A 27,799-nucleotide genomic window follows, 5' to 3' on the forward strand; every position below is an offset into this window, starting at 1 on the left:
TACCAGGAGTGGCTTCACGGAGGACCAGGATCAGACAAAGGAGGGCTGGTTGCCAGCTAACAGAATACCCCGTTAAGTTTGAATTTCACATGCACAACAACAACATTCTAGTATAAGTATATTCCAAATATGGCAGAAGACATGCATGCACTAAGATATAGTGTTCGTCTGAGATTCATATTTAACTAGTCATTCTCAGATTTTATTACTAAATATAACAAACTTAAGTCAAAGGCTTCTTCTCACGTTGTTGAATCATGACTGATTATGTATATGCTTGATGTAAAATAGCCCCTGTTTGGCTAATAAGCATATGTATCGCCCCATTTAATTATCTTTTTCTTTTCTCCTTTTCTGATTTCCCTCATTACCTATTAGTCTCCTAGTTACCGTACTGTGTTCTCATCTCTGAGTCCCACGTTTTAGGACTCATAGAGACGTGAAATCATGTCTTCCTGTTGAGTTTTTTCCACTCTGCGTGGTGTCCCCTAGGCTCACGCAGGAGCAATCATCTCTTGTACTCATGCGCTGAGGGCTCGTGGGCCGCTTCCCTAGTCAGGAGCTGTGAATGACTGACACCGCAAGGGTCAGTTGCAGACCCAGCTGTTGCTCTGCGGGGGAGAAACAGAAACGGGTCGGTGGGTCACACCGAGTTCCACTGAACCCAGAGGAACCGGACGTGGAGATGGAGAACCAGTGAAGAGAGCCCATGTCCAGAGGAACAGTGAGGGAGGAAAGGGCACTTTCCACAACATCTCGGTTCTCCGCTAACGGCTACCACTTTCTGCCAGGCAGTGGTGGCAAACACTACCCTGAAAGCCTTGAAATAATGCATTCATAATTTGTTCACTAACATGTGTAGTAGGTTGTCATTGCCTTCATTCTTTAGTGGAGGACACGGATTCCCAAGAATTCAAAGTAAACTTCATAGGAGCACAGCATGCCAGGGACCTGGAGTTGGGCTTGTGGAGTTAGGTGTTTAGCACCAGTGGCTGTTATTTTGACACTTGAGCGGAGGAAAACCATATGTTTAAAATAAACTTACTAAAGGCTTTCAAGCCATTTTGAAACTCGATGAACTCTGAATCTTACACAGAGTCAAATGTCACTGGTTATATCTCTAGTTCACAGAAGTGATAGCTAGAATGTCCTAGCTCCCCACACCCTCCTGCTGGTATGGAAATGGTTCATCTTCAGAGTCCCCTACTTCCTGGAATGTGGATTTCTCCCCCCAACTGCTGGCTGCACAATCAAACGCTACCATTTGCAACAACTTATCAGAAGCAAACAAGCTACAGAGAATTGAGCAAGAATTTCTGGGATGCCACCAGCATTATGGTCAGAGCAGAGGACTCCGTGTGAGCTTTGGCTCTTTGAGCAGGACAAAGGTGATGATTAACTCAGCCTCCTGCAGACTTAAGTAGGATGGGAGCTGAGAGTAGCCAGTCCTCCTGCCTTTGGCTGCAGTGACCCTCATGAGCCATCCTTAGACACAGGAAAGATGCTCTCCCTGAAGGTTGCCTGCCTCATCCTGAGTGTGGCCAGCACAGTCTGGGTATGTCCTCCTTATCTCTCATGCTCTAGTATTTCTCCTGCAAGGTGCTTTGAGTTTGGAGTCTACCAGGTCTAATATAGCAGACAGACTATTATACCAGGTCTTCGTTCTGATATCTGTTTTGTTTTATAATTGCCAGGCCATGGAGGCAGATTCCTAGATGGGCCCCACAAGTCCACGGGTAGTGTGATGTCAAGGGGAAGGCCATGGAGGGGGCTGAAGGACCACATTCTCAAGGGGTCCTGACATCAGTCATACAGGGTCATTTGTCTGTCAGATTCAGCCTTCCAACAGGGCACTTTTGTTTGTTATAGACTTTCATGGTGCTGGGGATTGATCTAGCATCTGGGTGTGCCAGGAAAGCTTTCTACAGCGGAGTCACACTGCCGGATTGTCAACCTGGTGAATCTCCCCAAATTTGTCCTTCTAGAGTCTGGAGACATCCCACTAGCAGAACAGAACAGTTGAGAATTACTCTCTATCTTGTACTCTCTGGCTGTTTGTCTGCAATGAACAGAACGCTTTAGGTTTGGTGTTGCTGTTCTCTAGCTTTTTGCTTTGTTTGCCATGGTTTGTTTGTAACGTTGAGGACTGAACCCGGAACTTTCTAAATGCTAACAAGAACTCTCCGATTGCCCTACATCCTCAGCTCTAAAAAATAGTTTTTCTATCTCTTTGAAGACCTGAAGGAAAAAAGCAAATTTGTTCCCTTTGAAAACATTCAGCAAATTCAGAAGGACTCGGTTATGAGGCATTGTGTGTGTCTGCTTTTTTTAGATAACGTGTAAATACTGAAAATATTCCAAAAACATATAAAAGAAAGAAACCTAAATCTGTGAGGCTTCTGGAGCATTCTAATTTACCAAACATGTCGCCTATGCCCAAGGAACTTAGTGACATCCTGATTAGTGACCCAGGCAGCATGTTATTTCAGTTGCCTTCTTGGCTCGCCAATTCCTAAATCTTGATATCAGAAAGTAAAGAAAAAAACATTTTTTTTATTCTTTTATTTAGCTAAAATCACCAGCTAAGGCGATATTTCTGGGTAATTCATAGTTGTTATTTTCCTAATCTCTTATTATTGTATTCAATTTCTGTCTGCTTTATTGTTGGATTATTTTATTCTGAAATGCAATTGAATTTACCATTATATTTCTGATACAAAAGGATTCTGCTCGTTCTTTTAAATGAATTGTTCTTCGTTCCTTTAATTATGATAATTAGGGTTATTTGAGTCCTCGCAAGTGAGACTTCGTCTGTGTTGACTAATTATCAGGATGAACTACCCAAACAAAAGCAGTGACGTTGAAAGGCTTGTCAGTTGGCCGGCAGAGTGAAAACAATGGACCCTCAACGCCATCTTCAGCCGTTGAACTATAAAGTCTGCATTTGGTTTATAGCTGAGAATTTTTAATTCTGCGTTTCTAATTATAAGGTGTTAAAAAATTGCTAGCTGCTGACTACTGCTTGAACTGTTTATTGTTTTCATTTTGAATGAAAATCTACAGTTGCGTGATTGTAGGACAAAAACACTGCCAACTCCTAACTCCCTACGTTTCTGTCCTTCAATGCTTGCCTGAATCATGGACCCTCTCCAAAGGTTACCATAGAAACCTGAAGGAGCGAGGGAGAGGGCAAGAGGGACCCGCAAGAGGGCGCGGGTCTTCGCATACAGAAGGACTTACAGGAGGAAGAACTAGACTTTTTCAGCTATTTTTTTCATCTGTGGTCATGAAAGGAAAGAAAAAGATGGAATTTAACTAATTCTGCTAATCCAGATTATTTTTCGTTTAAAACCCCTGACAGTTAGCAGGTGTTTAATGAACATCAAACACAGTTTTAAAAAAAAATTCACGACCTTTATCTCCTAAAATAAGTAGAATTTTCATTTGACTGTAAGAAACTGGCCTTTTCCCTCTGCCTTTTCTTTCTTGGAGCTTGTGAGCATCAGAGTGTCTCCACCACGGGCATCATAATGGCTGACATTGTTGCCTCTGCTCCCTTCCCTATGTCTGAATGAACCCTTGAAGACCTCAGACACTGACACCGGAGGTGAATTCTTGGCGGAAGGAGGCGGAGTGCGTGGCCCAAGAGTTGTGGAGAGACAGCAGAGTCATTGCAAAGAGACAGACTGGCCCTTCTGCTCCGATGAAGAGTGGGTAAGCCGAGGACGTGGTGAGCAGGGTGTCCTTCCTTCTGGCACAGAGAGCTGCAGGCTCACCGAGTGAGTCCTGCAAACCTTTCCCCATCAGAGATAATCTAACAGGAAACTAGCTCCTTACACGCCAAATTAGAGAAAGAAAATGGAATGAACACTTGTCCTAAGGCTTTGTGTAGTTATCAAGGGTCTCTGGGGGGATGCCTGAATAGTAGGACTTCAGAATTCCCAGAGCCTCACACAAGACTAAGTGGTCCTTCACTCTGGAGTTTCCCCATGGCCTCTTAACTAGTCCTCGGAGCTATCCTCGGTGGATAGTTGGAAGAGCTGGGGAGGGGAAGCTGCAGGAACTGTTTTAACAAAACTTACTAGGAGACAGACCTTTCATATAATCCCACCCCCCCCCCCCCCGCTTCATTTTCAGAACTACAAATGCCCTTCTGGCTGCAGGATGCAAGGGCTGATTGATGAAGTCAATCAAGATTTTACCAACAGAATAAACAAGCTCAAAAACTCACTATTTGATTTTCAAAAAAACAACAAGGATTCTAATACGCTGACCAGGAATATTATGGAGTATTTGAGAGGGGACTTCACCAATGCCAACAGTGAGTAGGACATTGTTAGTGCTCAGACTTTCTAACAAAGACAACAAAAACCCCCAATTATAATGTTTCCTTGCAGCTACCATGATCCTATTCCAAAGCTCTCAGTGCGGAAACCACTCAAGTTTAAGGAGATGTATGTCATTTCCAGAAAGTTAGAGAAGTCAGCTTAGATTTTTAACATCCCGTATATTGAAAATCAGGAGAGGCAGACTGTCCAAACAGCTATTCTGCTTCTGGCCCTTAGACAAGGAGTCTCAGAGATCAAGGGACTTCTCAAAGACACAAGTTAGATGTCAGCTCCAGATTCTGCTGAGTCAATTACATATTTTTTTAAAAAAAAATTTAAGATACAGGACCATGCTCAGTGTTCCCCGTGGGACTCTCCAGTGCTGGGAAGCACTGAGGTCCCTTTGGACATAGATAAGGTCTCCATGGAAGTCCCTAATCTTATACACTGAACAATTTAATGTCAGTGGCGCAGCCATAGCTGGCAGGTGACTGACCCTGGTAATTCCCAAAATGCTTAGAAATGATTTCAAAGTTCCAGGTAGAAAAAAAAATAACCTCTTCAACATTAATATATAATAATAGATTCAAGTCCCTTGAGTTAAGTTACAATAAAATAGTTGGATGTGATCAAACTCACTATTTACCGAACCTCTGTTTCAAACTCCAAAGTTATTTTTTTCTGGATTTATTTGGATGTCCAGTCATAACTAATACACATGGATGGATGTCCAGTCCTAACTAAGACACATGGATGGCTTCTGTGGGGGACAATCTAGTTAAGCCTGAAGCTTGCAGAATACACACCCGGAGAACAGGCTGCAAAGGAATAAAGTGTGGAAATGTTTATGAGCAATTTTCTGTTTTCTCGTTTGTTTGGGTGTTTGGTTTTCTGTTGTTGTTGTTGTTTTGCTTTACTAAGCAAATCGGTCTGCAGCCACCTGAATGCCTTGCATTTCCTGTCTCAGACTATGATAACACCTATGGCCAAGTCTCCGAAGAGCTGAGACGCAGAATAGAGATCCTGAAGCGCAAAGTCGTAGAGAAAGCACAGCAGATCCAGGTTCTGCAGAACAATGTCAGGGCTCAGCTGATCGATATGAAGCGCCTGGAGGTAGGTGTGAAGCCCAGGTCCCAACTGCCTTGGGTTTGTCTAAGGAGGAGGAGGAAGACGCTAGTCTTCTGAGTGGCTGCTGTGTCCATTAGCCACCCAAAACAGAAGCGTCTCCATCCTAGAAATGAAAACAGAAAAAATTCTTAAAGGGTAAACACAGCATATTTCAAAAGAACACACTTTGCCCTGTCTGCCCATCACATGCTGAACCCTTGGCTCCAGCCTCAGGAGGCTCTTCAGTGAGGGCTTCCATTCACAGGCATTAGTAACTTTCTCTTTCCCCATTCAGATTCTAAAATGGATCCAAAGAGCTCCCACTGCCCAACCTCCCTGCCCCTGCAGGGCTTCCAGTGATGATGTCTTGGGAAAAGTGGAAAGTGTTTTTTCCCTGGTAGTCCAAGAAGTGAAACCCATCTCCAAAATGTAAACCAATTACCAGGAACCAAGTTTGTCACGAGACATAAATCATTTCTCTGTCTTCCTCTCTTCAGGTGGACATTGATATCAAGATCCGCTCTTGCAAAGGGTCCTGCAGCAGGGGTGTGGTCCATCAGCTAGATCTGAGGGACTACGAAGAGCAGCAAAAGCAGCTGGAACAGGTCATCGCTAAAGACCTGCTTCCTGCGAAAGAGAAGCAGCACTTGCCAACGCTAAAAATGCTTCCCCTTCCCGACTTGATTCCTGGAACTTACAAGAGCCAGCTTCAGGAGGCCCCTCCAGAGTGGAAGGCGTTAACAGAAATGCGGCAGATGCGGATGGAGCTGGAGGGGCTCGGGAAGGGTGGAAATTCACGCAGGGATTCTCGAGGAGACTCTCCAACACATGGGACAGAGGCAGAGGCAGAAAGCCCCTTGAAACCGACACCTGGTGTATCTGAGCATAGGTGGCCTGCAGGCTCCCAGCCTGGAAGTGAGGGAAGCTGGAGCTCCTCCTGGGCTATGGGGTCTGATGGACGCGGGGGTCCTGGAAGCTCTCAATCTGGAGGTTATAGGCCAAATAGCTCAGGCTCCGGGAACCCCATGCCTAGCAACCCGGACTGGGGTGAATTTTCAGAGTCCACAGGAAGTAGCAGCCCAGCAATAAAGAAAGAGTACCACACTGGTAAACTGACCACCTCTAAAGGAGATAAAGAGCTCCTGATTGGAAACGAGAAAGTCACCTCCTCTGGTACAAGCACCACCCGTCATTCATGCTCTAAAACCATTACCAAGACTGTTACGGGTTCTGATGGCCGCAGGGAAGTGGTCAAGGAAGTGGTCACCTCGGATGACCCCTCTGATTGTGGTGGAGCCATTGACTTAGGCGTGGAGCATAATTTTGGTGGCAGGTTTGACTCGTTTCCCCAAAATTTCCCGGACCACACTGAGTTTTTTGGCAGTCATTTCGACTCGCTCTCCTCTAACTTCAAAGAATTTGGCAGTAAGACCGAGGCAGTAGGTTCTGACATTGGCTTAGAAGACCCAGGCTCCCATGTTCCTAGTTATCCTTCCAGTGGTAAAACCTCCACTGTCAGAAAGCAGCAGATCACCAAGACCTACAAAATGGCGGATGAGGCAGGAAGTGAAGCTCACGATGCTGGAGAAGCTCGGACCACTAAGAGGGGCCGTGCCAGATTGCGGGCATCGAGAGGTATCCACACTTAACCCCCTAGATTAAGTTAACCGTTTCTGCACCGTTTTTCCTAACCTTCTAGAGTGCCTTGTTGAAATCGCACTTTTCCTTTTTCCATCAGTTTTTCGTGCTAGACTGTACGTTCCATGGGGGCAGGGACTTTGCCGCATGTCTATCTCTGTAATTCCCAAATGTCTTAACAGTGCATTCGTTTCTCAATAAATATATTTCAAATAAATGAACAAATCCTTCTGAAACTCAATTCTGAGTCTGTTTAACCGAATCCATGCAAAATGTGTGCCATGGTGACATCCAACTCACTAACCTTAAATTTGGTGTTACGTCTCAGTTAACATTTAGATCGGGTTAAAAATTGTTCTCTTACTATATTGATTGATGGATGTTTAGCCACCTCTGATGACCATCTGCTATTAGTATGTGCAAATATGATTTAGAATCCATTTGAAGAAAGTTTGCACTTTGAAGACATAAGTATTCTTTACCTATTTAAAATTACATCTCAATGTAGGTGTGTCTTTTTCCATGGGAGGAGGGAAGGAAGGAAGGAGAGAGGGAGGGAGGGAGGGAAAGAGGGAAGGAGGGAAGAAGGGAAGGAAAGAAGGAAGGAAGGAAGGAAGGAAGGAAGGAAGGAAGGAAGGAAGGAAGACAAGCAGACAGGCAAGCAGGCAGGCAGTAACTATCTTCTTTAATCTGGGCAATGTTTTCTTTGTAAACTTATATGAGAGCAACTACTTCCAACCAGCTTAATTTTTCTTTTAGACTGTGATGATGCCCTCCAAACACATCCTTCAGGTGCCCAGAGTGGCATTTTCAGTATCAAGCTCCCTGGATCCAGTAAGATTTTATCTGTTTATTGCGATCAAGAGACCAGTTTGGGAGGATGGCTTTTGATCCAGCAGAGAATGGATGGATCACTGAATTTTAACCGGACCTGGCAAGACTACAAGACAGGTTTCGGCAGCCTGAATGACAAGGGGGAAGGGGAATTCTGGCTAGGCAATGACTACCTCCACTTCCTCACTCTGAGGACCTCTGTCCTCAGGGTTGAACTAGAGGACTGGGCTGGAAAACAGGCTTATGCCGAGTACCACTTCCGGGTCGGCTCTGAGGCTGAGGGCTATGCCCTTCAGGTCTTCTCCTACCGGGGCACAGCGGGAGATGCTCTGGTAGAAGGCTCTGTGGAGGAGGGGTCCGAATACACCTCACACAGCGGCATGAGGTTCAGTACCTTTGACAGGGACGCGGATCAGTGGGAAGAGAACTGTGCCGAGGTCTATGGGGGAGGCTGGTGGTACAACAGCTGCCAGGCTGCCAATCTCAATGGCATTTACTACCCAGGGGGCACGTATGACCCCAGGAACAACAGCCCCTATGAGATAGAGAACGGGGTCGTCTGGATCCCCTTCAGAGGGGCAGATTATTCCCTCAAGGCTGTTCGCATGAAAATCAGACCGCTGGTGGAGCAGAAGCTGAAGAAGTAGGGAGTGGGGGCTAAATAAGAAAGATGGAGTCAAGAATCTTGTCAGCGTCTTACAAGTTCCCAGGTGCTATTTTATTGTTCTTTGTACTGTAGCTAACTGTAACAGAGATGTATTCCTCCTCCAAAAAATAAAATTATACTTTTTTTTTCACCTTTAAATACTTTTGTGAGTTTCAAAGCTTTTGCAAGGAGATGCCAAGGAATACTCATTCCGTCAGGAAGAGGGACTCAAACCTGAGCTCTTCATGGCCTCCCTGAAGGGTGCTGATTTAAACATGGCTCTTCTCAGACCGCCAGCCACAGGCCCCCTGGGAGGACAGAAGTTAGTTCCATGGGTTTTAAGCTGGCTCAGACTAAATAGTCTCCGGTGCTTGCCTGCCTCTGCTTTCCACCTTGCGGTTTGAGTCAAGGTCTCTCACTGAGCCTGGAGTCTGCCAGTTTTTCTAGACTAACTGGTCGGTGAGCCCCGCAGATCTGATTGATGGGGTTACCAGGGTGTGTCTCTGCTCCTGGCTTATTGTGTGGTTGTTGGAGAATTGACACAGATTCTTCTATTTGCACACGGCTGGATCTTTACTGACAGAGCCAAGGCCCAGGCACAGAAGTTTTTGTTGTTTGTTGCTTTTCTGTTTTTGCCTTTTTGTTTTTGTTTGTTTGTTTGTTTTCCCCACTGTAGTTACGAGTGATACAGGCAGAGAAAGGACCTAAATTGTGGCCCCCTCCTCTCCATAGCAACAGGGGCTGCCTGGCCCTTCCCAAAGCCTTTCTGGTTGCTCTTGGTACTAAATGCTACTCTTGCTTTCCCAGCACTCTCCTGGTTTCTAAACTGGAGTTTGTTGGAAGAAAACTCACCAGCCCTTCCCCAGCCAATATGTAAAACCCATATTGAATGCTTCTGGATATATAAAAAAAAACATTTTTAAGAATCAGCTCAATTTAGTTATTATATTCACAGCTATCAATATTTTTTTCTGAGAAATCATAACTCCAAATTCCACTCTCGGTTTGTTAACTGTAAGAACATGATATTTCTAAGCTTTACCAAGAATAGGTACTGGATTTGAGGATTGTACTGGGTGGGGGAGGGGGGCGGAATCACTGTTGAGTTCCTTCAGAAAACTCAGCTGCTATGCTCAGCAATTACTGCTCAGGAATTACCGCTCTTCACTTCTTGAGGGGCGACGGCAATAATCTCCCTGGAGGAACGGATGGGAACGGACACGTGAAAGCACAGTGTTCGAGGAAGCGGGATCTCACTGACCAGAGGTTAGAGGTCATCTTCTGGGCTCCTTGCCTGATTCCAGTCTGAGTGCAAAGGGCTACAAGGTGCAGCAAGCCAAGCACAGGAAGACAGAGCCACCTATTCTCGTCTGGGAGAGAAAGAGGGAAGAAAAACTGATGAATTTCAATGTAATTCAGGCCAGCATAGAGCTAAAATCTGTGCTATAGAAGTTACCTAGCAGAGCTAACCTGTGCTAAGGGGATAACTAGCAGAGTTAGCCTATGCTCTGGGGGTAACCAAGCAGAGCTAACCTATGCTAAGGGGATAATACCAGAGCTAACCTATGCTATGGAAGTTTTCTAGCAGAGCCAGGGGGGCAACCTAGTAGAGACAACCTGGAGGATTCGGGGAGCACGCATAGGCACCTTCAAAGGTGATGCCTCCCTTCTTCCTGAGCACCGTGAGATGAGACTTAGAATGCTCCCTCCGCTGCTCCGTAGGCACACTGGACACACGGGAAATTTGTTCAAACAAGGGCCCCTGGCCGGTCACGACAGGCCAACAGCCATGATGCATCTTAACTTTACACCAAGCCTGAGCAGAGTCCTGTATCAGCCTGAGTCACCGTAACTATCTAGTCACATACATGATTTGAGTGGAGATTAGAGTGTTTTCAATCCTCAGTGAGCTGGGAGTGAGTGGATGCCTGTAATTTCAGCACTCAGGAGAATCCACACAACTACAAGGTCAGCCCGGTCTACACACCAAGTTCCACACCAATAGAATCCATGCAACTTCAAGGCCAGCCTGGTCTACACACCAAGTTCCATGCCAATAGAGGGAAAAAAGTCCTTAATAAAAGAAAGGCTTAAGAAGCAAAAGTATTCCAGAGGCTTTCTCCCTTGGTACAGAAGACATGCACAGCTTCCTGCTGATCATGTTGAGAACAGAGAAAGTGTGTTTAAATCTAAGCATTTATGTCCAAAGGGACCTCAAATACAAAGTCTGCTAGAGCACGCACGAGCTGCAAGAACATACAGTTACCTCTAACATATATGTAGGCATCCCCACCGGAGACTTCAGGGCAGACTGATAGTAAATACACACAGGAAGCAAATAAGGCCCCCTCCCCCACCTTTATGAAGTACCAACTCGGAAAAGCCTAGTGTTAAAGGAATGTAAGACTTCTAGAAGCCAAAGAGGCAGACGTGTCTGCAGGAACACTGCCTTTCATTGGGAGTAAAGTTGTTGTTGTTGTTGCGGGTAGCTAAGAAGCCCACCAAGTGAACGGAGTGCAGCTTGATACTCCATCCCCAAACTGACAAGTATAACTTCAATCGTTTTGACAACATTCCAACCGTAAGCATCCTGTATTTGAATCGCGTCCTAAAACTCCTTGTCAGTTCTTTACCATGTAGCAAGACAGCAAAATGACTGCCTGCAACTGAGCCTCTCTATTATAAAATCAAAGTTCATGTGATCTTAATGTTCCTCGATCGATGGTTTAGTAGGTACAGGTACTTCTTGCTAAGCCTGCTGATCTGAGTTGAGTCTGGGGAAAAAAACATGGTAGAGAGAAGTGACCCACTCAGGTTTCATCCATGCGCGCGGCATACACCAAATACACATGATGTTTTTGAAAAGAATAGTCTAAAAATTACCTTAGGAACCGGAGCAAGTGAGAGAGCTCAGCAGGTACAGTGCTTGGCACATAAACCAAGATGGCCTGGGTTTGATCCCAGGGACCCACGTCTGGAATCCCAGCACTTCCACTGTGAGACAAAGCATGCTCGTGCCCTCATTCTCTCTCTCTCTCTCTCTCTCTCTCTCTCTCTCTCTCTCTCTCTCTCTCTCTCTCTCTCTCTCTCTCTCTCACACACACACACACACACACACACACAGTACAAAAAGTCTTAAAATTCAGAAAAAACTGTTCCTTAAATAATCCTTTGTCTAAAAAAATAGCTGTCATTCAAAGAAAAAACCCACTAAAGTAGGCTATTGAGAAAATAAATTTAGATTAGAAAGCAGAGGGAATACAAAAGTTAAATGTCATTAACTTTTGAATCTTCTAGCATCATTGGCTTTTTAAATATTGCGCCCTTCAGCCCATGGTATACACGGTGGAGGATGAATTCTGTGGATTCTCCCCAGCTTCTCTCCTAAGGCCGGTGAAAAGACTGACCCCAACAGCACGGGGCCCTTCTGCCATGCATGGTTTCTTTAGTTCCTTGAAGTCTTGGTCTCCCGCTTTCAGACACATGGGCAGTCCCAGGGCTTCAGACTAACTAAGCAGCAAAAACAACGGCACAGAAGCAGCGTTTGGCATCGTGCGGTGAGTGAAGAACACAGCTAGGGAACTATTGTCCTGGGGTGGGATGCTGGGATGCTGGGCATCCAGGAGACTGTGGCGAGACTCCCTGCAGCAGTGGGGAGATGGAGACACACCCCACACTGTGTATGTGTGGAAGAGAGAAATGGTCTGCCACACATACTGTGAGATGTCAATGCACATTTATAACATTAAGAAAAGTTTCAATCCGCCATTTTCATAAAGGAGACTCTCAACTCCTTGTGGCTGCTTTTCACATTAACTGAACATTTGCTTAGAAACTACCTACTAATTTGAAAATAAATGTACTTCTTCCTTTTATCCCTAAACCAGGAGACAACCAGCCAGCCAGCCAAATGCACACACACACGCACACACACACACACGCACGCACACACACACACACACACACACACAGAGAGAGAGAGAGAGAGAGAGAGAGAGAGAGAGAGAGAGAGAGGCATATGCACATGAAGCAATAGGAAATAAAATTAAGTTTTAACGGCCTCATTTGCTCTAAGTTGATTTAAAGAACATGTAGCAGAACAAACAGATCATTGTCTTCAAGTCTTTCTGAAGTGACAGGGATGAAATACAAAACAAAAGCCACACTCGGACCAAAGCCAGGTAACTCCATTCTCTGAACAGGCGTGTCTCTGGGGGCGTGTCTCTCTTACATTAATTGACAGGAGAAGGCAGAACTCACTGTGGGTGGCACCATTCCCTAGATTGGGGTCCTGGGCTGTCTAAAAAAGAAGAGGAGAGGGAGCTAAATCCTAGACACGGGCGTGCGTGCGTTCACTTTTCTCGACTGCGGTCGCGAGGACTGTCTTTAGTTCCTGCCACTTTGGTCTCCCTGTTGGTATAGACTATGACCAGGAACTGCAGGGACTCCATAAGCTGCTTTTTGTCAGGATGTTTTCTTGTTTTATCATAACAACAGAAAGACACTGGGACACTTAGCATTTACTGAAACAGTTTGGGACGATAGATGTTTATTTATTAGCCCTGGTAATAATACAAGTTCTCTATAGGTGATAGTCTTTACACAGAAACAATTTCTGAAATATACTTGATTTATTCTCCTATTTATGCATTTGCCACCTCACTGAAGGTTGGGAATTTAGTTAGTTAGTTTTTTGAGACAGAGTCCTTTTAAAAGCTCTGGATGTCCCGAAACTCACGATGTAGGCCAGGCTGGCCTTGAACGCACAGATGCCCCTACAAGCTTCCAAAGTTGCTGGAGTTAACGGCATGGGGCACCACACCCAGCTTGATGGATTGTTTTAAACTGTGTGCTTTATAAATCTCAAGCATAGGGTAACATCCATGACTAACTAAAAGCAAGAGCAGGGAAGGCCTTAAGTATCACAGAGGAGAGCGTGAGGATAAGAAACTGGCAGCTGCGGAGTAGAGACGATTTCATTCTTACACAAAAACTGGGCCCTGTGAAGTCAAGTCAGCTTGAAAGCACTGCCAGGTTTCCTGTGTGATGGCTGGGCAGAGGTCTAGCTGTCTGTCAACTCATTGCTGAAGGTGGGTGACGGCGGCAATTGCAACAGAGGCCTCTAGAAAACATTTGCTAAGCTCACCTTTGACCCTGCCATACGGTCCCTGACCCCAAGTTTGCACACCTACACAAGGGGTTGCAAAACTGTGCTAAGCCTCTCCTTTGGGGAGATCCAGCACACACAGCAGTCGCTGGCTATGGGTGAAGGACACAGGGTACTCATTAAGCTCTTCCTGTAATTGCTCTTCCGTCTGAGCCTTTCAAAATAAAGTGCTAAGACAAGAACTAAATATAATCAGGACAACAAACAGAAGCACACTGCCCTTTGATCACATTTGCCTGAGAAGAGACATGCGGGGGGGGGGGGGGGGGATGTGATAGTTTTAGATCTGTGGATAACCAAAGGGTACGCTTCAAAGGAATTTAAAGTCCAACTGGAAGAATCACGTGAACCTGACAGGTAAAATGATTTTCACCTGGTTTTAGCCTTTGGAGACACGTTAAGGTCACCTATAAAGTCATAGCAGCTTCAGGGATGACACTGTGCTCAACAGTGCTCCGTGGTCACCATTGTCGTCAGACTAGCATTAGGTCAGAAGGACGGAAGGAGCCTCTAATGAACATGAGCATACAGGTAATCCCAAAGTCCAGCTAGCGACCAGAAGGTCTCAGGCTGTTTATTGAAAAGCAAAGGATCGTTCTAGTAAATAAAGGTTAGCACTGGGAAATCTCTGTTTTTAAGGCCTGCAGATTGAGCTGGGCCTGGTGCCCCAGGCATTTAACCTCAACACTACTTTCTAGATAGATTTCCACATGACAGATTGCTCAAGAGGCACCTACATCTGCTGTTTGACCACTGAAAATGGACTCGATGGTCTCTGCTTCCGTGGATCGACTGTGGCTTTACTTTAGGCTCCAGGGACTCATTCTGCGCTCTGTGTTTGCTTAAAGAAGAGAGCAAAGGACTGAGGGGCATGCTTTCCACCTGCTTAACTCACTGAACTTGTGTAATTCCAAATTCTACTTCCAAGTATTCTGCATTCTGAATGTGTGTATGTGTGCGTGTGTGTGTGTGTGTGTGTGTGTGTGTGTGTGTGTGTGTGTGTGCACGCACGCCTTTGTTAGAAAAAACAGCCTACATATAAAAGAGACAGATCCAAGGCCTTGTAATTCTTGGAGTTTATTCTTTCAAGGTTTACAAAATTACAATCTGCCCAGGCTGGAGTCAAAGCTGAAGAAAAGTTTCTCAGGGAAGCAAAAGCAACAGCCCAATGTCTGGCATTCACTGCTAAAATGTGAGCCAAAGACTTTCAGAAAGTCCTGAGGGTCAACAGATGGTGGTGGGGGACACGGGGGAGCAGGGAAAGGGAGGGAACTTCAAAATCAACAGTAATTTTTCAGACTGCGTTGGGGGAAGAACACTGCTGGGCCAGAGTGATGTTCACAGGAGTGCAGGCAGTTCCTCGAGACTTTAACTTCGGGTGTTTGGACATTTTCTTTTTTTCAGGAGTGGGGTTGTTGGATCACCAAATCAATTCATTTTTTGAGGAATTCACATTTTATACAGGGGTCTCTTTATTTTATAATCTCATTAACAACAGGATGATAGGAGGCATGGGACGGGAGGGGAGAAGGGGGAAATCGTGTTGTGTATGAAGTTATAAGAATGAATAAGTTCTAGAGCTCCCCTGTAGCCAGACGTGCAGAATTGTGCACTCAAAAAATGATCTCATGTCAAGTGTTGGTACCTTAAGGCAATGAAGGACAGCAGAAAGACACAGGGGAAGTTCAGGAGGTTATGGATGCAATACCATGTGGGCAAAGGGCACGTGTGTGCAGGCATGTGAGCATGTGTGCAGTAAAGAAGTTTGATTTCGTGTTAGCATGTGCAAGCATATGCAGGCAGGTTTCCCGGTTTGTTGTTTTGTATATGTATATGAGACGCAGGCGCGCAATGAAAGGGGCAAGAGATGGTAACGGGAGATGTTAATTATCAGCCTTGCCTCTAAGAGTGGGACTCGGGTGCAAGGCATTCAGACATTGGTAGTAAAGAGCTAACTTGAAGCAGGTAGGTAACTTGGGCAGAATTGTCTGTCTCTGGGGCAACGTAGAAGATAAGATACCAGGATGGCAGGTGTGGAATAGACTGTGATTTGGTAGAATTTATGGCCACAAGGCCAGGCAAAAATAAAGCAATGGGACAAGAGAGAGCATTTCTGAGCAGCAAATTAATCTTTGTTTACGTAAGCGAAAACTGAGAAGATGGGATTGGGGACACTAAGTCTGTACAACAGGCAGCAAGGACAATGGCGGGGAAGGAGCACTGAGCTGGGTCCGTTGAAGGAGTGTTGCAATGGGTGCCTATGGGGAGAGGGATAAAGGATAGTAAAATCTACTTCCACCTTGGTTCCAGTGTAACTTTCTACAGAAAGAACAATCTGAGGATGACGGAAAACCTGGGCCTCCTCATCCACCATTTCCCTAAGAGACACGGTGAGACTTCCTCTAACTGCTTGCTTGGACTCTGCTGGTTTGAGGTCTTCGTGAGAGGCAGAACGGTCCTTTCCCCATGGACTCTTCAGGTGTTCGATGTCAGCTCAGCAGACATCTGAGACTGTGCACACACCTTCCTGCCTACAAATTCAGATCCTGACAGCATGGACCCCCCCAGATAACAAAACAATAATTTATGATAACAGGGGCCGGTTTATGTAAAAACCTGTTAGGAAGATGATCTTTTGCAAGATGCCTTACATGAATAAATGGGATTTTTGAAACCAGACTTATAAACATTGGCTTTCGTTTGTGTAATGCTTTTCTCCAACAGGGACGGACGGTGCCTCGCCTGAAAAGCTCTGTGGTCAGCTGGAGTCAACAGACTCTGTTTGTTATGCCCTTCTCGTTAGTTCTCTGCATGGAAGGTAAACGCAGGCTAGAGAGGAAGACGATCTGATTCCAGCTCCTACATCAGGAGGCTCACAGCCACTGTAACCCCAGCCCTGGGAGAATCTGGCCCCTCTGGCTTCTGCAGGCCCCTTCACTTGTGGTGCACCTATCCAGACACAGCCACACAATTGAGAATAATACAAACGTAAAATAAAAAGAACACAAAAGAAATATCCATGTGCTGTTTTCAATGTCTTTATCCTTTGCCTTTCCGAAAAAGACACAACCAACGATTGTTCTGAGTTTTAGTGGGTATAATGTAACAAAGAGGATTGCAACAACATACAGTAAAAAATGTCACACATAGAAGAATAAAAGTCTACACTTGGGGGACTACTACTGTGGGAAGAAGGGCCTGATCTTCATAGATATCTTCCTCATTGAGTACCAGGATCCCTTCCAGTTCATCCACACCACACCGTCATCTGTGCCGTGCTTGGCCATGTCCCAGCTGTAAAGACCACCCCAGTAGTATCTGCCATTTGGATTGGCGGAGTGGCATCTGTTATACCACCATCCACCACCATCTTCTCTTGAGCACTGTTTCCGAGGATCTGAAGTTAACCTGAAAGGAAAGGAGTTTGAGGGATGATGCAGACAAGGCCCACTGTCGAGTCAGTTCTTTGGAGAGAACCCACGGGAGAGGACCGTGCTCAGTTACATATGGTACTCTCGCCCTTGAGTCCTGAATGCAAAGCTCAAAAACAGCAAAGGTCTTCTCTGCCCCCTAACGAGAAAAGGGAAACAGCTGGGCCTCTCTGGTCTAATCCTGAAGGGATGGGATTGTTTTATTCTGAAAGAACTTATCTGATACTGTAGTATGAGAGACCCTGAGATATGAAATGGTCGTTTCAGTAGACCCGTTAGTGAATAAGAACACAGACGTTTATGCAGACACACAAAGCTCAAGGAGTTACACTCTACTTGCTGTTCTGTGTCTGAGTAGTTACCTGGCTTTGGGTAAACTTGTTTCTCTAAATTTCATCTGAAGGATGAAACTGATGATGTCTGCCTTACAGTTGGGATGCTTTTCATCATTACGTCTGGAGTTCCGGACAGGGGCTGCCTGATACACTTCAGGTGTTTAAGCATGGGCAGTTGTTAATAACGTTAGGTACATTCACGATGCTGCGACTTCAAAAGGAGCCAAGATGGCAGCGCTTACCAGCCGTCGTTGTCCCTGTCGTAGGTGCTGAAGAACATGCCGTTGTGGATGGTCATGGTTCTGTTTATCCCCACCAGCTGAGAGGCTCCCTCCATCAGGGCATTGCCAGCCGTTCCTTTGTACTTGTTCACTGAGACTTGGTACTTGTTAGCCTCGTTCTGCACTGTGAACCCTCCATAATGGGCCTTCACTTTGTCGCCTTTCCAGTCCTCCATTTCGATCAGAAGTTCTGTGGGTCCCATCCTTGTAAGCTGGCTAATCTTATCGTTCCCAAGCCAATATTCACCTAGAGAAAATGAATACAAAATATCAGGGGGGAAAAAAGGGCTCTGGCAGCTATGCGCAGCTCTTCCACCGTGGCAACTACGCGACGCTCTTCCACCCTGGCAACCACACACCGCCCTTCCCACCCTGGCAACCACGCACCACCCTTCCACCCTAGCAACCACGCACCATCCTTCCACCCTAGCAACCACGCACTGCCCTTTCACCTTGGCAAACACGCCCCTCTTCCACCATATCTTTAGTTTAACTTTTTAACTTTTATTTATTGTGTGTGTGTGTGCATGTGTAGAAATCTAAAAACAGACCCCTATCCTTGATGTTTTTAATGGGGGAAAAACTCATTAAACTTGACGAATCTCATTTTGCGCCCGAAGTCTTTACCTGGCAGGCCACAGTACTTCTTCCCATCTTCGTTGGTTGCAATATTTCCAAATCCTTGTTTGTACGGGTCCCATTGCCGGCCAAAGTCAACACTGCCATCCTGACGGTTCTGTATGACTGTCCATCCTTTAGAAATAAAATTAGCCTAAGGTTACCAGTAGTAACATCACTCTGAGAGGAGAGTCTGTACCCATCGCCCATTTGTTTGATTTTATACTTGCTTATGTTCGGTTCTGGGTGTAGATAGTATAAAGAAATAAGTACGAGGGGAAACTTCTTAAGGTATTTGTGAATGCCAGGCCCCATACGTCATTAATGCATGCGTCAAGGATCTTTTAAAGCTTTTCAAATACCAGATTGAATTTCCAATCGGCTGTTTGGAGCAGAGCCGTGTTTCCCAGCAGCCAGGATCCTCACAGAACGCTGACTGATGGGCTTACCTCCGTTTTCTGTCTTCATGTCACAGTAGACTCTGTACGGTTTGATGGAGGTGTCCGGCTGGATCAGATACATTTCGGATGTCTCCCCTCCTTTCCTAATAATCTCCTCACACTCTGCAAGAAAGCATCGCTGCGTTGGGTTCAGAGACAGAAACACAGTCTTCAGCCACTCATTCTGACTACACTGGATACAAAGGATCGCTTTCTCACAAGCATTTGGGAATAATGTCCTATGGGTTGGGCCTTCTTTACACTGACAATCAACTTAAAGTGTGAAGAATTCTGTCAAGTGAATTATAAAGCTCCCTTTATCTCCCATCCCTGCAAACAGGACACACGGTACTAGGAAACACCTCCATCTTCCCAAGGCCCGCCATCTGTGTATGTCCCGCGCATGCTACGCAGCAGAGCTCGGTGGAGTCATCCGCCAAGACAGCGCACAACCAGCCCAGGGAACAGCCACAGTATGCAGAAGATCTTTCTGTTCTGCTGGGGGAGAGCTACAGTGTTCACTTTCCAGTCTCTGTGTTTGGAGAGCGCTACATCTCCTGGAGCTCTACGGAGTTTGTTTGCGAACTCGTTACCTTTGCCAGACACCACAGGGATGTTGCAGCTGACCGTGCACGGGGTGCGGCAGTAGTCCATCTGCGCCGAGATGTCAGATTCAAGCTTTTGTATTTTGCTCCTCAGGGTCTCCAGGATTGAGCGGAGCACACGAAGGTTAAGGGGGATATTATCGTTCACGGTCTCATCAATATATAACCTCTGGTCTTCCAGAATAGAGGAATACTCACTTATGACATTTTCATTATCTGGAGAAAGCAAAATGATGGAGGGATGGTTGGCGTTTTTTTGCCTATGAAAGTATATCTAAGCTACATAAATATGATTTTGATTTTCTGAGAATAAGTAGACTGAGGTATCATCAAGCAATCAGGACAGTTGAACTTAACATTATTTAATAACGAACATTAGCATTATTTGTCTCATGGTACATATAAATTGGCATGCAGTCCCACTGCTACTCCAGAGATTTGCCCTGGGTACAAGCTAAAGATCATACGTGGAAAACAACAACAACAACAACAAACTGTCTTTCTTTGGTGACCAGTATCTGAAGACTTCGTCCCCACAAGAAACATTACAGAGCAGGGGCACCTGGCGCTTGCACACCCTACCTAAAGAGCCTTGGAATTGGCGCGTGCATCTCAGGATTCTTTTGATTGCTAAATGTCTACACTTGAGTGAGCTCTTCCTAAAGCCTGTCCTGTGCCGTGCTGACACTCCCAACTGGCTCCTCCCCACCAGGTTCACAGCTCTCAAGGTTTACAAATCAGATGTCCCTGCGTGTGTGTTAGTTTATGCCACGCCGACTGTCCTCACGCTCAACACCTCAGGGGTTCGACTTAGAAACACTAAGTTTTTATTCTGTGCATATTATCTTCCGAGTCACGAGACAGATGTCTGATGGGGCTGAAAATAAGACACCGTAGGGACATGACTCGTAGAAAGTCATGGTCAGGTGAGCTGCAGTCGAAAGTGCCTGAGAGAGGAACCAGGGTAAGCAGGGGCAGAGAAACCAGCCCCAAGTGCCGGTTAGCCTCAGACGGTTAACTACCCACAACTGTGAATCCACGGTCAAGGGTTTTCATGCTACAAATGGGTCACACAGAAACCCCCAGGATGGCTACCTTTAGCCTGGGCCTGCTTCTTTAACCACATGTCTTTGAGCAGCTTCATGTACTGGAAGGTGGTGGAGGAGGACTCAGAAATGGACTGTATGTTGCCTTTTAACTCGGCGACACTGGCCTTGACCGGCCTTTCCTGGTTGACCAAGGCCTGCTGCAATTGACATCCTGTAGGACAGAGCACTCCCTGCAAATGAAGAAAGCGGCCGGCGTCAGAGTGATGGACATTTGTTTAAAACATACACTAGGGAAACCAATTAAATTTGATAGTCCGTTTTCTTTATGGAAGACCAGAAACCTTAGAATTATCGGGATACTCTTAAAAAAGAACAGAAATAGTCCTTGCCACAGGAAAAAAAATGTAATTGGGCTATGAAAAATTTTACCCAGCCCAGTGAAGAAAGTAGGCAAAATACAAAAGAAAAGGCAATGTCCAAATACCTTGGCTTGTTATCTTGTGTCCAGACCCAAAAGTCCAATAAAAGAACGGTGAGTAAAAAATAAAAGATTCAAAGAAGTTCATATTTTGAATTTTAATTCTTAAAAGAGCAGTGATAGAGATGTTGGTCCATGAAGTATTAAGCTTTCTCTACACAGGAGACCCACACTGTAAAAATCACTAATGCCCCTACCAGGTCTGGGTCAGCGTGAAGACAGCCTCCTGCATCAGGGGCTTTTCGTTCCACTTTCCTCTGGCTGGCAGCAGTTTTGACTGGACGGGCTCGATAACCGCCTCCGCTGATAGGAGGGGGGGCAGGTCTCAGGCTAGGAGCCTCTTCCTTTCTTTTGTCATAGGGTCGGTGACCGCGGGCATCCAAGAGTCCCTACAGGAACCGGGCAGGAACACAGCGCAAGGTTAGAGAAGCTGTGAGACCTAACTAGTCCATCCTCTTGCTTCATAGCTGAGGTAGCACCAGCCTGAAGACTGGCTACAGGTCTCTCTGCTGGCTGCGGCAGAGTGTCTGTCTGTCTGTCTGTCTGTCTGTCTGTCTCTCTCTCTCTCTCTTTCAGACAGGGTTTCTCTGTAGCTTTGGAGCCTGCCCTGGAACTACCTATTGTACACCAGGTTGGCCTCGAACTCATAGAGATCCACCAGCCTCTGCCTCCTGAGTGCTTCAAGTGGAGGATCAGCAACACGCAATGCTAAAGCTAAGGCCTGGTGGCTGGGTGGGGCTAAGACAAATCTACCCCCGATTGTGAAAGCTAAACTTTGGAACACACAGAATTGTCAGGAATCAAAATGATCCCAAAGAATGAATATTCTCCATCCATGTGGTTTAGTAAATCCCTACAATTGTTGTTAACCATTTTCCCCTACTTTCAACTTATGAGCTTATGATCAGGCGCTAAATCTAGCATGATCATATTTGAGACAAGAGATCTATCTAAAGAAAACTTACTAGTCATAAGACAATGACTCTAACATGTTACAGAGAATTAAGACTGTGCGGGATAGGGTACTGCTTGGGTTCAAGGCTTGACCTGCTCTTTGGGAACGTTACTCATGACTCAATTTTCCCATTTATAAAATAAGGACAACCACATCTTGTATTTGCCTTATAAGATCATTATAAAGATGAATTATTTTTACCTATGACTCCAAACTATCCTTGGCTTATTATAAGTTCTCATTACAAAGATATTCCTGATAACTCCACTGTTAATTCTTCTTCTAGTAGTCAGTTTTCAATAAAATTGTTAAGCTGTTCTCTTGAAACTACCTAATTTCTGTGTCAAACATGATGTCATTTCCATACTTAGTAATTTTCAGAGTTTATAGACGGCACTAAAGATTATTTGCTAACTTAAACCTCTTTAAGAAGATGCCCAAGTAGAAGAGATGCAATCAGGTGGGACGGTTTTGACGTGAATTAAATACGTTTATCGTTTTTCGTCGCAGATGAAGAAACCACGCAATTGGGAGCAACAGCCGAGCTCTCTGCTGGTGTCAGCTAAGCCAGCACATGAGCGGCATCTGAAAATTTACTGTCATGTGTTCATTAAATCATTATTGTATTTTACATTTAGTGGGGCGGTGCAAGGATTGAAACTCTGATAGACTGGCTTCAGATTCACTGGCTTAATTACTGATTGAATCTCTCTTCTCCCTGTCTCTCTGTCTCTCTCTGTCTCTCTCTCTGTCTCTCTCTCTGTCTCTCTCTCTCTGTCTCTCTCTCTCTCTCTCTCTCTCTCTCTCTCTCTCTCTCTTCTGTGTGTGTGTGTGTGTGTGTGTGTGTGTGTGTGTGTACTGCTATATACTTCTAATGGGTGAGCGTTCAGGATAATAGGAAAGGTGTACATTTCCATACTAAAGGCACAGCCCTAATCAGAGCTTGTCTGCTCTAACACCAATTTAATGAAATGTGGTTTTGTTCACTGCAAACACAATTATGAAGAAGAAAACTACCGACTTGTTTACTTGTTTTCGACTGTTGGATGCAGGTGACGCTGTCTGGCTGAACTAGAGAAGGTAAAATACAAATACTCAGAGAGCCAATGGGGACACAGGCTAGGGAAAGAGCACTTACAGAAACAGTTAAAACCAGGAAGCCCACACCAGGCTAGGGAAAGAGCGCTTACAGAAACAGTTAAAACCAGGAAGCCCACACTTGAAGCTTAACTGAAGGGTTAATTTAGGAAGAATCTGAAAGCGCTTTTGAAGTAATTTATGAAAATGCACCCTAATACATCCTCTACATTTTCTCACTTAACCCAGACAACTTTCTTTCTTTTTGTATGCTCAGATAATCTGAATTCTTACATGCCTTTTAATCCAAATGATCCATAGTGAATCTGCTCATTGAGATATTAATGTGTATTCTGGTTTCTATTGTAGATAATATACTACACAGAGTGAATTTCATTATGATACAGTTAGTAATAACATTAAACTACTTTCTTAAACACACTTCGTTTTCATGATGTCAGAGTGATACGAACAATAAGTTGGTAAAGCTAACACATGGACTGGGTGTGATGGCTCAGGTCTACAATGCAGTTGAGGAGCTGCGTCAAGCCAAGCAGCACACGGCTGAATCCCAGCCCTAGGGGGTTAGAGGCAAGCGGATCACTATGAGTTCATGAGAGGCCAGCCTGGTCTTACTAAGAGATTTCAGGACAGCCAGAGCTACGTAGTGAGACCCTGTCAAAAAGAAAGAGAGGAAGGAAGAAAGAAGAAAACACGAGGAAGAAAATTTCTACAAGTAAGAAAGTTATGTTATATATTAATAATGACAATGACTATTACCTGTTATAATTTTTAATATGAAAAATGCCCCAAAACTTCATTTTATGATTTTAAAATTATAATTCTTACCCATAGTCAGTAATCTTGGGATATATATATATATATATCAGCAAAAGTAAACAATCTACCATTTTTTCCCTTTCAAAAGACTCATTTTTTTACCATCATAGAGCTTATAAATTTCAAAAATTATCATTATAATTGCAATAATGTATTGCAAGAACTAAGTGAAAATTCATAGAATTGGGATGACAGAAAAGCACACCACACACTGATCAAGCCACCGTCACCCTGTGAAAATAAAGGTGCTCAAACCAGAAAACAACATATGACCTTGAAAGATATGAAACACGTTGAAAGTCAGACAGGTCCCTGAAATTAACAATTCAGTTTTGTAAGTACAGCCAAGGCTACCTTAATTTAAACAGCTATACACTCAAAATTATGATTCCTTAATTTTATATTAATAATATTAGTAGCAATTGATAATATCTATAAAAAATCACCGCATCATCGTAGTCATCGTCAGCAGCTTGAGTTTGAACCGAGAGAACACACAACAGCAGCAACCATAGATACTTCATGGTTTTGGGTTTTCGGAAAATTCCAAGCAGCTGCCCTTTGCCTGCGGACTTAGCTGGGAGACTGTGGATCTTATATATAATGGGTCCCCTCTCAGGCGTGGCTTCAGCAATGGTCACCTCCCGTTAGTTAATATTTGACCTTTAGGTCACTTGTTGGCTGAACCGCTTTATCATTTGAGCAACATCTTCCCAGCAAGCCTTGTTTACCCGTCAGACAGCTCTTCCTCACTGCCCGTCTAAAGCGGACACGGGGAGGCTCTTCAGTTCATTCAGTCAGAGGCATGATGGGAAATGGGGACATTCTGAAGAGAGCCCCACGTCAGAGGTCTCGTAAGATGTTCTGACTGGTCCAGGAGCTCACAAAGGAAGTGCAAGAAAAACGTCTGATTCAGACCAAACCGTTTGGCCTGTACAGGAAGGGCTCAGGGAAACTATAATCTCAGTAAAGAGATGCATGTACGTTCATGCCTTGTGGCGGTCACAACGTCGCTTTTGAAAGAGGCCACTGAGGTCAAGCGTTAGTGTACTACGATGTGCCTATCCTTTTTTGTAGGTGCTGATCAGAATTATAAAATAACCATTTGTCTAGGCTGTAATAGACAGACATCAGAGAAAAATTAAAAGTTCTGGCTTCTATTTCTGCCCTTAAGACTTTCGTATTTTGCCTTTTTTTAATGGTTATATTTTTCAATCAATTCTAAAAACTATTATGATATCACAGATTAAAGGTTCCCATATTGATTATCATTATAGTAATGGAACACACAGTCAACATTTCATTTTAATATTATACTATATACCTTATTTTGTGTTATATTTACATGAACTGATAATTTTACAGAAGTGACATCTTCGTATGTCTCTTTCAGTTAGTGTGGCCATACAGTAAATGTGGCCTGGTTTCTTCTGTCATTTCTCAAAAGCCACCACATCTGTTACCGGCTCATCCATTGGCAGTCAGAAGAATCAAGAACCTATCCACCTACCTAAATCAAAGGACATCCAAAGTCAACAAGTCACGTTTCCTGCAAGTCATTGCTCAAAAGCACTTCTGGGTTTGGGCGGGAAGTGAAACAATCTCACAAACTTTACAGTTTGAGAAGAAAGAGAAAGCGATCTGAGTTTGGAACAAAGTTTCGAAACAGAGACATTGAATTTCTTTATCAAATTCTTTTAGCACCGGGCGATGATGGCGCATGCCTTTAATCCCAGCACTCGGGAGGCAGAGGCAGGCGGATCTCTGTGAATTCGAGACCAGCCTGGTCTACAGAGCGAGTTCCAGGCAGGACAGGCTCCAAAGCCACAGAGAAACCCTGTTTCGAAAAAAACAAAAAGAAAAAAATTCTTTTAGCTTAGACTGTAGAAGCAAAGTCTGAGTTTAGACACAAAAAAAACCCACTGATCTCTTTCCCAGTCTGCGCTTTATTTATCAGGATGCTTAAGCATTCTTTGAGATTCCTTTTTATTTTATCTTTTTTTTTTCTTGGAAAAATACACAATCTGACAGAAAAATCAAGTTTGTATATGTGTGTTAATCAAAAGGAGATATGAGAATATCCTTCGAATATAAGAAACACATGCTAATGATGTTTCTATTTTTGCTGATTTTAAAAGAATGATCTTGTAAGAGGATGAATCATGTTTCGAGAAGTATGGTATGGCTACATTTCCAGTCTCTGACAGGTCCCCTCCTAGCGGCAGTGTTAACCGTTGCACACATCTGGGCCTCTCTACAGATGTGCGAGGCAGATCTTGTCTAACATGGAAGAGGAAGATCTTCAACCACCTCTCCATGCAGCTTAGACTGGCAGTCTGAGATTCAACAATCATTCTCCACACAGTGCCTGCAAGCCTTCCAAAGCACAGGTACTGTGCTAGGGGCTGGGGATACACTGAGGAGCAGAAAAGAAGGCATCCCAACCACTAATCCCAGAGTAAACCCCTGAGCTGGTCTCCGTGGATATGTGCCTCGCCGGTGTTCATTGCTCTTATTTAGTTCTTAAAACCACCACCTTCCAAAGAGGATGAAATTGAGGCTCAGAGGTCAACTCTTCTACCTACAGGCACAGAGGTGGCAAGGGCTGGTACCAGACTTGACTGAGTCTGCCTAACTCAGCAGGCCATGTTCTGTGCCCACTAAACAGCACTGTCCAATGGAATGCATGTACAAACCAGTACCAACCGTAGAGTTCTACCTGTACCTTACGTCTGTTGCTGCTGCCATTGGGGCCAGCTCATCTATGGTTATTACAGTCTCTATGATTGGCATACTCATTCTTTTTTTTTTTTTTTTGGTTTTTTTTTTGAGACAGGGTTTCTCTGTGGCTTTGGAGCCTGTCCTGGAACTAGCTCTTGTAGACCAGGCTGGCCTCGAACTCACAGAGATCCGCCTGTCTCTGCCTCCCAAGTGCTGGGATTAAAGGCATGCGCCACCACTGCCCGGCTGGCATACTCATTCTTAACCTCCTAACTTTCATTCATATTTTTCAACGTGGTGTATAGTGTGAGCATGGATGTTCAGACAGATGTTAGGTGATACCTTGTAACATCTTCTTTTCTCTAGAGTTAAAGGCAGGTAAACAGAGCCCAGAGTTGTCTAGCAGTTCCAAGCAGACGATTCCATTTCAAGAAGACACCTACTAAATGTTTAGCTGTGTTTGCACTCTGCTGCCATTGGTGGGAAGGGAAGGGAGTGCTGCTTGCTGAGCCAATACCGCTGTGTTTTTCGTATTAGTTGATCTTGTTATGTAAGTCAAGGGCAGTTGATCGGTGACAGAGAAAACATGACCGTCATCATCCTGCCCAGCAGCTTCCTGGTGCCAAAGACAAAGACTTGTAAACCCCAATTATCAAGACACTCTTCTTGTGACTTTTTCAGTTCCTCCGAGGCCCAGCCTACATAACACAAAGCAATGTGGACTGAGTAGCAATTTTTGAATTCTTCCTTTGTGGCAGATGAGGTAGCTCAGTGAGCAATAGAGGCAAGGATCCGGAGTTTATGTGGAAAGACAAGAAAGAGAAATGAGCTACAGCAACCTGGGCTGAACCCTACAGTCAGAGAAGGCATTTGCACAATGACTTGGTACCAACCTTCCAAGGGAAAATGATCTTTAAAATGAAAAGGGTTTCTGAACTGGGCAGCAGGGGGTGGGACCGAGTAGCAACAATTGCACGTATCACACACCAGCACCTGAGGTACTTCATATCTGTCAGGTGACTGGGTTCATAAATGCACGCATGAATACATAGGTAAGACGTATCAGTGACCTTGCTTGCCTACACAGGCATGATTGGAAACACTCCAATTATTAGTCTTTTCGCATGCTCTGCTTGGCAACAGCTTAAGAATAACTGTCCAGTGGAAATTAGCCCTGGAAATTGGAGGCCAGAGAGAACTTCCAGCACAAACATGAGAAGAGTGTGGCCGGGACACCTCCAGTGGCCTG

At 44.7% G+C, this 27,799-nt stretch overlaps 2 protein-coding genes across 2 annotated transcripts; one reads left to right on the forward strand and one right to left on the reverse strand.

Moving 5' to 3' along the window:
- The first annotated feature begins 1,409 nt into the window (after positions 1 to 1,409).
- Fga (fibrinogen alpha chain) lies at positions 1,410 to 8,704 on the forward strand. The gene is made up of 6 exons (XM_075950815.1): positions 1,410 to 1,555; positions 3,586 to 3,714; positions 4,138 to 4,321; positions 5,296 to 5,441; positions 5,933 to 7,070; positions 7,833 to 8,704. Exons 1-6 carry the CDS (start codon positions 1,502 to 1,504, stop codon positions 8,552 to 8,554), a joined length of 2,373 nt encoding a protein of 790 aa, XP_075806930.1. The 5' UTR covers positions 1,410 to 1,501; the 3' UTR covers positions 8,555 to 8,704.
- Positions 8,705 to 16,742: 8,038 nt separating this feature from the next.
- Fgb (fibrinogen beta chain) lies at positions 16,743 to 24,407 on the reverse strand. The gene is made up of 8 exons (XM_075950824.1): positions 24,276 to 24,407; positions 21,155 to 21,346; positions 20,526 to 20,709; positions 19,419 to 19,646; positions 18,835 to 18,948; positions 18,395 to 18,520; positions 17,729 to 18,014; positions 16,743 to 17,128 (listed from the first exon to the last, which is right to left on the reverse strand). Exons 1-8 carry the CDS (start codon positions 24,351 to 24,353, stop codon positions 16,900 to 16,902), a joined length of 1,437 nt encoding a protein of 478 aa, XP_075806939.1. The 5' UTR covers positions 24,354 to 24,407; the 3' UTR covers positions 16,743 to 16,899.
- Positions 24,408 to 27,799: the final 3,392 nt, after the last annotated feature.

This window comes from Microtus pennsylvanicus, chromosome 16, assembly GCF_037038515.1.
Source record: "Microtus pennsylvanicus isolate mMicPen1 chromosome 16, mMicPen1.hap1, whole genome shotgun sequence".
Classification (NCBI taxonomy): Eukaryota; Metazoa; Chordata; class Mammalia; order Rodentia; family Cricetidae; genus Microtus; species Microtus pennsylvanicus.

Excerpts from the sequence above, each read along its gene's own strand:
- Fgb (XM_075950824.1), bottom strand. The coding sequence starts at position 24,353 with ATGAAGTATCTATGGTTGCTGCTGTTGTGTGTTCTCTCGGTTCAAACT. Across the intron at positions 18,015-18,394 it reads GAAGTACTGTGGCCTGCCAG|GTGAATATTGGCTTGGGAAC; the intron begins GTAAAGACTTCG and ends CATTTTCTCTAG. Across the intron at positions 17,129-17,728 it reads GACAGGGACAACGACGGCTG|GTTAACTTCAGATCCTCGGA; the intron begins GTAAGCGCTGCC and ends CTTTCCTTTCAG.
- Fga (XM_075950815.1), top strand. The coding sequence starts at position 1,502 with ATGCTCTCCCTGAAGGTTGCCTGCCTCATCCTGAGTGTGGCCAGCACA. Across the intron at positions 3,715-4,137 it reads TCTGCTCCGATGAAGAGTGG|AACTACAAATGCCCTTCTGG; the intron begins GTAAGCCGAGGA and ends CTTCATTTTCAG. Across the intron at positions 5,442-5,932 it reads TCGATATGAAGCGCCTGGAG|GTGGACATTGATATCAAGAT; the intron begins GTAGGTGTGAAG and ends TCCTCTCTTCAG.